Here is a 9,523-nt window from a genome sequence, read left to right on the forward strand (position 1 = left end):
TAAAATAGCACGTTAGTGATGCTGAATTACCGAGGACGAGAAACTGTAGTGACCATCACCCATGGCTCGTCGTTGGCCATGCTGACTGTATTCTTCTTTCCAGTACATGCCTGCCACGTCAGCTGTGCAGGGGGCCTACCTGCCACAGTATACCCACGTGCAGACGCCGGCGGTTCCTGTGGAGGTTGGTATAGACTGTCCAGTGGCCGTTCTGGCAGTGAGTAATTTCAGAAATGGGTTAAATAGAACTCAAAGAAGAATCAATCGAAAGTCAAACATTTGCATAAAGAATCGAGTTGAGAGGGAGTCTATGCCTAGAGTTGTTTTCAACTATGAAATATTCTCTGCATACAAGTTAGTAAACAGCATCCAAGCCACACCCCCAAGACTCCCAGAAATACTGATATTTTCTAGGCTTGTAGCACATTTCATACCCCTTCAAAGTTCTATCTTGTCTCCTGTAAAATGACGCTTACAGGCAAATTAAAACACAGGTTCTTATCTCCTGTAAAATGACGCTTACAGGCAAATTAAAACACAGGTTCTTGATAAAGCTGGAATTTGCAATACTAGTATCAAAGATTATATCAGTAATAATAATTACAAAAATTAACTTGTTATCACTAAGATACTTGAAAAAAAATGTTTCAGAACTGTAACAGGGATGAGGAACACACCATACCTGTTTTTATAGAGACTTAGTAGAGCTAAATAACTCTTAGTTCTTGTTATGGAAGATACTGTTATGATATTGATATGGAAGAAGTCTGACATCTGAATTCAAGTTGGGCAGAAAGCATAGTGTTTTCCTGCAAAGTACCCTTGAAGTTCCAAGGAAATTCATCAACCCAGTCGATCCCCCCCTGCTAGGCAGATCCCATAGGTTCCAATTGCAGAAACAACCCCAGGACTGTGGCTGGATTACAGGGGAGGTGGGATGTGTTTTGTTTGCTTCTAAATGATTGAAATTTGTGCAGTTATTGATAGCCACAGTTACCAGAACCCCTTATCTGCAATGCTGGAACAAACAAATCTGAAACGAAAAATTTTCCTTGTAACTACTTTAGCAAAATACCTGACCTGTGACAGAACCCAAGCTGAACTGATGTAAGACAAGATCTTTACCCCATTTACACTGCATATTCATACCTTTCAGCACAGACCTATTCATGTGTTTGATTATGAGGTACAGCCCTAGACCCCACTGGGTATATAGTCTCTGATATACAGCATATGCATACCATGTTTCAGATTCTAAAATCTGAAAATACTGAATTCCAAGTCACATCTGGCCCCCAAAGGGGAAGAGATTTGTTTGGTAAATTGCAGCTTGATATGAAGAGGCAGCTCATAAAAATTAAAGGAGGTTCTTTGGGTCTATCAGACATTTTAACTTCTTAGGGAAATAATTAACTTTGAAGGCTCTATATGACGTTAAGAAAATCACTTTTAAGGAGTGCTTGTTTTTAAGATGTGGGACTCAGTCCAACCTGGGTAACAGAGTTTGGATTTCTTTGCTCACATGTCTCATCTGTTCTGCTTTGTTGTAGGAGGCGAGTGGTCAGCAGCAGGTGGCTGTAGAGACGTCTAATGACCATTCTCCATATACCTTTCAACCCAATAAGTAACTGTGAGGTATGAGAGAAAGGTCTCCATCACTATAGGGCTCAAGTCAAGAAAAGTCTATGATTCTTGTATCAAAACGGTACTTTAAACAACTCAGGTCTGGTCACACCACACTGCTTCAGTCATGGCCAGGGAATCCAATGTTACTGGAATGTTAAAATCAGTGATTTGGGGCTTCCCTGGTGGCGCAGTGGTTGAGAGTCCGCCTGCCGATGCAGGGGACCCGGGTTCGTGCCCCGGTCCAGGAGGATCCCACATGCCGCAGAGCGGCTGGGCCTGCATGGCCTGTGCTCCGTAACGGGAGAGGCCACAACAGTGAGAGGCCCGCGTACTGCCAAAAAAAAAAAAAAAAAAATCAGTGATTTTGTGGATTTGTAGATGAGTATTCTGTCCAAAAATAACAGTGCCTTATGCTGAAGTCAAATGTATATTTATACTCTCTTCCTCCCTACCCACCCCCTGCCAAAAGATTGGTAACATAATCAGACAATGCCAGGTACCAAATTTGTCCTACAATACATTTATTTTTTATATTATATTTTATATATATATATATATATATAATACGTAATATATATATATTGTTTTAATGCTCACAAACTAAAGGAAATATAGCATAAGATTTTGCTTAATCTAGCATTACAAGATACAAGCAGTATCTTGACTATGAATCTAATACAACTATCCTTAGATTGAGAGATTGCTCTCCCAGCTCCCACTTGGACCACGGATCTCAAAACTAGTCACTCTGCCATGCAGATTGCAGTAAAACAGCTCTGTGGAACTTACAACACCTGGGTTTCTGGATTGCTCTTGTGAAGTATGTTGCAGGTCCCAGATTTGAAAGGTGGACTCGGGGCATAAAAAGTGACCTCAGTTCCAGAGTTTGCATTTACTGGCCTACCACCAGCGATGAGCAGAGCCTTTCTCAAACACATATCTTTAAAACAAGAAACAAATGACAAATCTCTGGTATATTACACCAAATGTACAAAAGCATTTTTTTTTTCTCTTCCAGATGTACAGAAGGGTGTGCTTAAATGAAGAAGGTTGTGAAGGCTGAACAATCATGGATTTTTCTGATCAATTGTGCTTTAGGAAATTATTGACAGTTTTGCACAGGTTCTTGAAAACGTTATTTATAATGAAATCAACTAAAACTATTTTTGCTATAAGTTCTATAAGGTGCATAAAACCCTTAAATTCATCTAGTAGCTGTTCCCCTGAACAGGTTTATTTTAGTAAAAAAAAAAAAAAAAAAGAAAAAGAAAAAAAAACCAACAAAATACAAAAGATTTTTATCAAATGTTATGATGCAAAAAAAGAAAAAAGGAAAAAAAAGAAAAAGAAAACTTCAATTCTCTGGGTATGCACAAAGACCATGAAGACTTACCCAAGTGCATGACCGGATTCTTGTGGTTTTGTTCATTTTGTGTTTTCGTTTGTGTTTTTTTCAGCTGTATGAAATGGGCTTTCTGATGTTTAAATAGTCCAACTTCACCCCTGGTGTTCTGTGCTTGCAGTGTGAGTGTTGCAGCCAGTGTCTCTTTTCTTAGCTTTCCGTTTTCCTTTCCACGTAGTGTGAAGTGTCTTATCCTTTTCTATGAATTCCAATTTGCCTTAACTCTTTTGATGCTGTAGCTGTTTCAGTAAAAGTTAGTTCAAACTAATGATGTAGAATGCTTTGACCAAATGGGCTGGTCTATTATGCCTTGTTAAACAGCAGCATAGGGCTTTTAAAAGGTAGTCAATAAAAGTTGCTGAAATTTTGGCTTTTTTAAATATGTAGTAGGTGTTTTTAATGATTTTTCACATAATGTGTAAGGTAGTGAAATGCAAGAAGGGAAAACTGTTTTGTGTGAAACACATTTTCTGACTGGGGAACTTTTAATAGGGTAAATTGTTTGTAAGGCTGTACGCCAAGAGTTTCCTCTGATAGTTCGACTGATTTAGGATATCTGCTGTATGATGCAATGTAAAGTCTTTTTTGCCTTTTTTCAGGAAAAAAAAAAAAACTAACTTGATGTTCTAGATTTAGTGTAGGTAGCGTAGGGGCAGGGGGTGGGGGGAGGGGAGGGAGTCACCGAATGTTTTGTCCTTCCTTTATACTAACGATAGTGCTTTAGAATGAGAATGACGCCTGAGATCTGGCAAACCGAAAAAAAACCACAGATGTTGCTATTGCAACGAAATAGCAAAAGTTAAAAGTAAGGATTTATCTTCAAACATAAGCTGAGATATGAATAGAAGCGAAACAATTGGCTACTAGCTCTCTCTATCACGTAAATTTGAGAAACAAAAATTACTTGGCACTTTTAAAGGTAACTTCACCAAAGACCGAAGAGCCAGTAACCAGTAGCTCCAGCTTGTCTCAGCATCACATCTTCTGTGCTCTTTATTTTTGCCGGACCAGTTTGCGGTTAGGAGAATGTGCCTTTTTTGTACCTTTGGATTTAGGTTTTATAATTTTAATTGACGTATGGACACACACAAACAAACAAAAAAGCATGAAGGAAGATTTGGATCCAAGCAGTGCCACACTTTACATCATCACTACAAGTGTTAAGTGTAAAGAAAAACCAATTTTGAAACTATGAAATTCCTGATTCATAAATACACAGTTATTTCTACTTTAGTACATATAAGATAATTCACTGTTATTAAAGCTCTTTTATTAAGACAATTGCATACGTTTGAAAAGCAATGGTAAATTAAGTTGTCTTCCAAAACTGTGTACTTGTCTGGTCAACTGTGTGTGATCAGTTATCTACCTCAGAGTCTATTTTCTTTTGTGCTGGGACAGGTTGCTGGCCCTCCCTGTTTCCACAGACCAAATCCTTCCTAGCTCAGGAGCTAGGCCTAAGCAGTTATTTCTTTCGAGTATTTTTTAGTTCTTAAAATTTATGCTTGTGTTTGATTATAGATGTCAGTGATATTTCATAGTTTCAAAAGTCCTTGCTGCTCTGAGAAGTGTAGATTCTAGTGAAATTACATAGTCATAAGAGAAGTGTGTTTTTGTTTTTGTTTTTGTTTCCTTTTTTAAAGTTGTGGTATTATTGGTTCTATGCTCCCTGGAATATTACTGCTTTGTGAAAGTCCAGACTGAACGCAGCACCCTCTTTGTACCTAGTACATTGTAAACCTGGGTCTCTCACTACTTGATATTTTTGCATTAGTTAAGACAGAAATTTGATAACTCAGAGGGGAGGGGAAATCTGCTGCTAGAAGTGTCTGAACTAAGTGCCATACTCGTCTGGGTAAGATTTGGGAAACATAACCTCTGTACATAAAAAAAGAAAAAAAACCAGTTAAACATCACATAGTAGACAGCCATTAAATTATAAAAAAAATTAATTTATGAAGAAAGACCTTTTGTACAGATTGAAAAAAAAAGATTTTCATAGAGATATCTATATGATCAAGAGAGTTAATTTTTTATTTTTGTTTTACTAGTGCCACAAACTTGCCAGTGGTAACTTATTTGTCCGGTTCAAGATAACTCTGTAGTTTTCTTTCCTAGGACTTGTTGTTAAACGCCAAAAAGACATTTTTGAACTGTACATTTGATCAGATTGTTAGCTTTTTCTGTTTTATTTCTTTTGAGAACCTTTGAATAAAAAACATCTGAAACTTTATTTTCCCTGTCAATTTTTTTTAGATTAGATTCAATGTATATCAGAATTTCATTTCATTTCTGATCTCTTCTTTCAGCTCAGTGGATTGGTTTGAAACTGAGTTGAAAATTATTTTCAGATTCAATATGTACTCGAAATATATTTCCTTTAAAAGAACTGGAAAAAACCTTCCCACCCTGTTGTTTTTGGTTATTTCAGTTCATGTACAGGGACGAGCATTAGCTCACCATGTTTCCTCTCAGCAAAGTCCACCTTTGGTCTGTTCTTAAACACCAAAGAGCCAGGCCCCTCTCCTTCCTCCTTCCTTACTGCTACCTTTGGACTGTGGCACTGTCATTGCCCAGCAAGGAGGACAGAATGAAAACAGTGTCCCCATCTCTGGTAAACAAGCTCACGGGTAAGGATTTCAAGGTGATCTTATCCCTGCCTTGATGCGTCGGGCCTCCTTTAGTGACCTTGTTTGGCTGTTCCCAGTAGGAGGCTCTGGTGCAGCATTCAGGGGGCAGAGACAACAGCTCTCTTTCCCACACTGACATGCTTTATGGGAGGCTCTTAGTACAAGAAATTGACTCTTACCCAAGGTAAATGAAATGTTTCAGTGTAGTTGTAAAGGTTTCTTTTTCTGCTACCCAGTGGCTCTGTCCTGATGAAAGGAGTGGGCGAGAAGGACATCCATAGCCTCCATTTCTGTATGCCTCCGCCGCAGTGTGGACGATGGGATCTGTGAATTAGATACATGGGGTTTAGAGCATTTACCTTGCCAGAGCCGAGAAAGCCCCAGTACTCACTGGCTCTATGAGAAAAGGGAACCCGGTCCTCTAATGATAACCAGTGCTTCAGAGAAAAAGATGTCGGGGCAGGAGCAGAGTGTAGCCTCACTGAGACACGCAGGCTGCCAAGAATGTAAGCTATGTGGCCTCATGTTCTGTCCCAGCCTCACACTGTCCCCATGCTCCTTCATAGGACCACTGACCAGAGACAGGAAAGAAATACTGCTGGGCACCTTAGGTTTTGTTAACCTTATTTTTGTTCTCTTATTTTAAGACGGCTTATGTCATTGGAGTCCTGGGACATCCGGGGGCTGTCGTTCACACAGAAACTGATAAACACTTTTTCAGAGCACCTTTTCTGTCTGTGCAACAGGGCTAAGCAAGCCAGAATGCTGATGGATAAAAAAGAGCTGTCGCTCACACACAGAAAGAGGACCTGTGGCACCTTTGGGGATCAACCCCACCTTGCTAAAATGTTGTGGTTCCTCGGGTCATCGTCAGGGGCCAGGACTCCCTCTTTGTCTGAGATGGCCTGGGTCCAAGGATCGGGGAGGAATTCTTGCCTGGAAAAGAGGCAGGAAGCTGGCAGCGACAACCGGGCGTGCATATTTCTCTCTGTATGGGCTGGGATGAGGGAGAGCAGGGGTTGGACAGGAGCCCCGTTTTCTCCCCACCACCCATGCCCTTCAAGAGCAGTGGCGGGAGGTACATCCGCTGGAGCATGAATTCCGCCTCCTCTCAAATTTCACAGATGCTGGTTAAAAATTCACTAAGAGAAAGGTAGTGCCTCCCAGCCTGAGGAGGGGCTCAAAAATGTTCAGATCTGACAACGATCGTCTCATTCCACCAGAGTAGCCGGAGGAAAAGATGCAGCTGCCTTGGGAGAAAGGTCACAGACCTGTCACCACCACCTTCCTCCACCACCCCCAGCCCCCCCGCCCTTGCCTGAAAATCTTCAGAAGATGGCAAGTAGTTAGGAAAATTCAGCCCAGGGTTAAAGTAAAACCGGGCAGCTTCTTCCCCTGCAATAGCAATGTGATGAAATAAGCACCCCTCGGTAGTGGCGGGGAGCGGGGGAGGGGTGGCCGCAGGCAGCCCCGGCAGGTGGCGCTGGGGAGCAGGGCTGCGGGGCAACGCTCCCGGGGCCCAGCGCAGCGTCCTTGGTACGGCTGGGGAGGCGGTGCCGTGCGCCCACCCTTCCTGTGGATGACCTTGGCCAGGCGATGGAATTTCAGCCCTGTGGAATGGCTCCGGAGGAGTGTCTCCTGTCTTTGGACGTCCTGTCTTGACGCTCTGGGTCTTTTCAGGGCCCGGGAATGTTCTCACTTGAGCCACTAGAGGGAGGATTTTGTGGCTCTTCACCTGCAGCTGTGAGCCTGAAGGCAGGCGACCCGGGCCTCTCAGGGGGTGCTCCTGGTGGAAATCGAGGATCCCCAGGCACACACCTCTGGGGATAACAGGGTACTCGAACTGCGGGTTAGTAGTAAGAACGTTGCCCGATGCTGTAGCTCCCTCCTGAGAGCATTGTTGCTCAGACGGGGAGTAACTTATATGTGACTTTTAAGGCTCAAGGAAGGGCTTGGGGACAGGGAAGGAAGTCAAAAGCCTTGCCAGACTTCATGACTGCAGGCACAAGAAAGTGCTGGCAGGTCTCTGGGCTGCTCAGAATTGAAAAAAGGTGGCTTTGGATTAAATACAAACTTTAATGCTATTATTCCTTTTGTGTGTGTGTGTGTGAGAGAGACTGAGATCTGATCTAGAATATTCCACTGCTCATTGACACAAAATATGGATCATAAACGAGACTACAGGTATCTCCTACCCTCTAGTATCCCAGAAACCACTTCCTCTCCTTGAATACCTCCAGTGACTGGGCACTTCCCACCTCTCCTGGCATCCTGTATCTTTTTTGGAACTGCTCTCAAACTTGCTTATGGAGTCAAATTTGCATCTTTGTCATTTCTACTTGTCAGCCTTAGTTCTGCCAACTGAGATGCCACAGAATAAGTCCGTCATTCCCATTCCTGAAAAGACAAAAGCATAGTGACAGACGACACATCAGTGATTGCCAGGAGTTAAAGGGGACAGGAGGATGTGACCATAAAGGGGATAGCACAGGGGAGTTTGGGGAGAATGATGAAACTGTTCTATATCCTGATGATGGTAGTTACACAAATCTATATTTGAGCTAAAATTCATAGAGCTGTATACCCAAAAATTCTATTTTAATGTACAGCCATTTATTCAAAAAACTTTTTTAAAAATGAGACAAGTCAGTCATTTCTCAAATGTGGAAAACTCCTGGCTCCACAAATCTTCTCTGGGTTGAACATTCCTTGTAGCTTTAACTGTTACTCATCAGCTCTGGCTCACCATCAGGTCACCCTCCAGATGCACCACAGGTGACTCAAGATAAAACCCAGAACCGCAGGAATAGCCTGGGCCTTCACCTGTCTCCCCGGCTCAGCCCCATCTGTCTGCTGGAGGTGAAATGGTCTCCTTATTGACGTCCCAGTTCTTAAAGCTTGTAGCCAATTAAAATCCCTATTCCTTTCTTTCTTTTTTCTTTTTTTTGTCACAATGATGAATTATAATAGACATGCAATGGAATATTACGTAGCCATTTTTAAATGAAGACATTTTCACAGCATGAAAAATACTCAAGATATAAGGTGAACAAAACTCTCAGGCACAGAACTGTAGATATAGTATGCTTATAATTATGAAGCAATATTTAAGTATAAAAGATGGGACTTCCCTGGTGGCGCAGTGGTTGAGAATCTGCCTGCTAATGCAGGGGATACGGGTTTGAGCCCTGGTCTGGGAGGATCCCACATGCTGCAGAGCAGCTAGGCCCATGAGCCACAACTACTGAGCCCGCGTCTGGAGCCTGTGCTCCGCAACAGCAAAGGCCGCGATAGTGAGAGGCCCGCGCACCGCGATGAAGAGTGGCCCCTGCTTGCCACTACTAGAGAAAGCCCTCGCACAGAAACGAAGACGCAACACAGCAAAAATAAATTAATTAATAAACTCCTACCCCCAACATCTTAAAAAAAAAAAAAAAGATGAGGAGGTACTTCAAAGTGCTTAGCTGTGGGTGAAAGGGTTATGGAACGTTTGTATTTTCTCAGTTATACTTTTCCAAATTTTTCTAGTTGTCTACAATGAAGACATTTTATAATCAGGAAAAAAAAGTTTTAAAAGAATGTTGTCAGATCATCCTAAAATTATGCGAGTTGCTATTTTCATTATATTCCAGTTCAGCACATTCAATTAATTTTTTTTTCCATTTAAAAGATACTGCACCAGACATCAGAAGACACAAAGAGGACATGATGTGGTCCCAGTCCTCAAGGAACATTCTTGTGAGGAGACGGTGTATAAATGACAATAGTTCAAGGAGAAGTAACAAAAGTGTGATCTAAATAAAGAGCTTTGGGAGTGCTGTGAGGGGCCCAGACGGCATAAACACTCTCCTGAGGTTCTTGTCAT

The 9,523-nt window shown here is 41.9% G+C and overlaps 1 protein-coding gene and 1 long non-coding RNA gene across 14 annotated transcripts in view; one reads left to right on the forward strand and one right to left on the reverse strand.

Moving 5' to 3' along the window:
- RBMS1 (RNA binding motif single stranded interacting protein 1) overlaps positions 1 to 5,261 on the forward strand; it is a 212,789-nt gene extending 207,528 nt beyond the window's left edge. For 7 of the 13 annotated variants that reach the window (XM_019922589.3, XM_033860098.2, XM_019922588.3 and 4 more), the window contains 3 exons: positions 104 to 217; positions 1,551 to 1,635; positions 2,645 to 5,261. In XM_019922589.3, the coding sequence (XP_019778148.1) occupies positions 104 to 217; positions 1,551 to 1,628 (192 nt within the window). In that variant the 3' untranslated portion in view covers positions 1,629 to 1,635; positions 2,645 to 5,261. The remainder of the gene's footprint in view (positions 1 to 103; positions 218 to 1,550; positions 1,636 to 2,644) is intronic. The other 6 variants (XM_019922590.3, XM_019922592.3, XM_019922596.3 and 3 more) reach the window with 3 other exon arrangements.
- LOC141279188 (uncharacterized) lies at positions 4,639 to 6,699 on the reverse strand. The gene is made up of 2 exons (XR_012333109.1): positions 6,496 to 6,699; positions 4,639 to 5,982 (listed from the first exon to the last, which is right to left on the reverse strand). It is a non-coding gene; the product is annotated as an uncharacterized lncRNA (long non-coding RNA).
- Positions 6,700 to 9,523: the final 2,824 nt, after the last annotated feature.

Source organism: Tursiops truncatus, chromosome 7 (assembly GCF_011762595.2).
Source record: "Tursiops truncatus isolate mTurTru1 chromosome 7, mTurTru1.mat.Y, whole genome shotgun sequence".
Taxonomy (NCBI): domain Eukaryota; kingdom Metazoa; phylum Chordata; class Mammalia; order Artiodactyla; family Delphinidae; genus Tursiops; species Tursiops truncatus.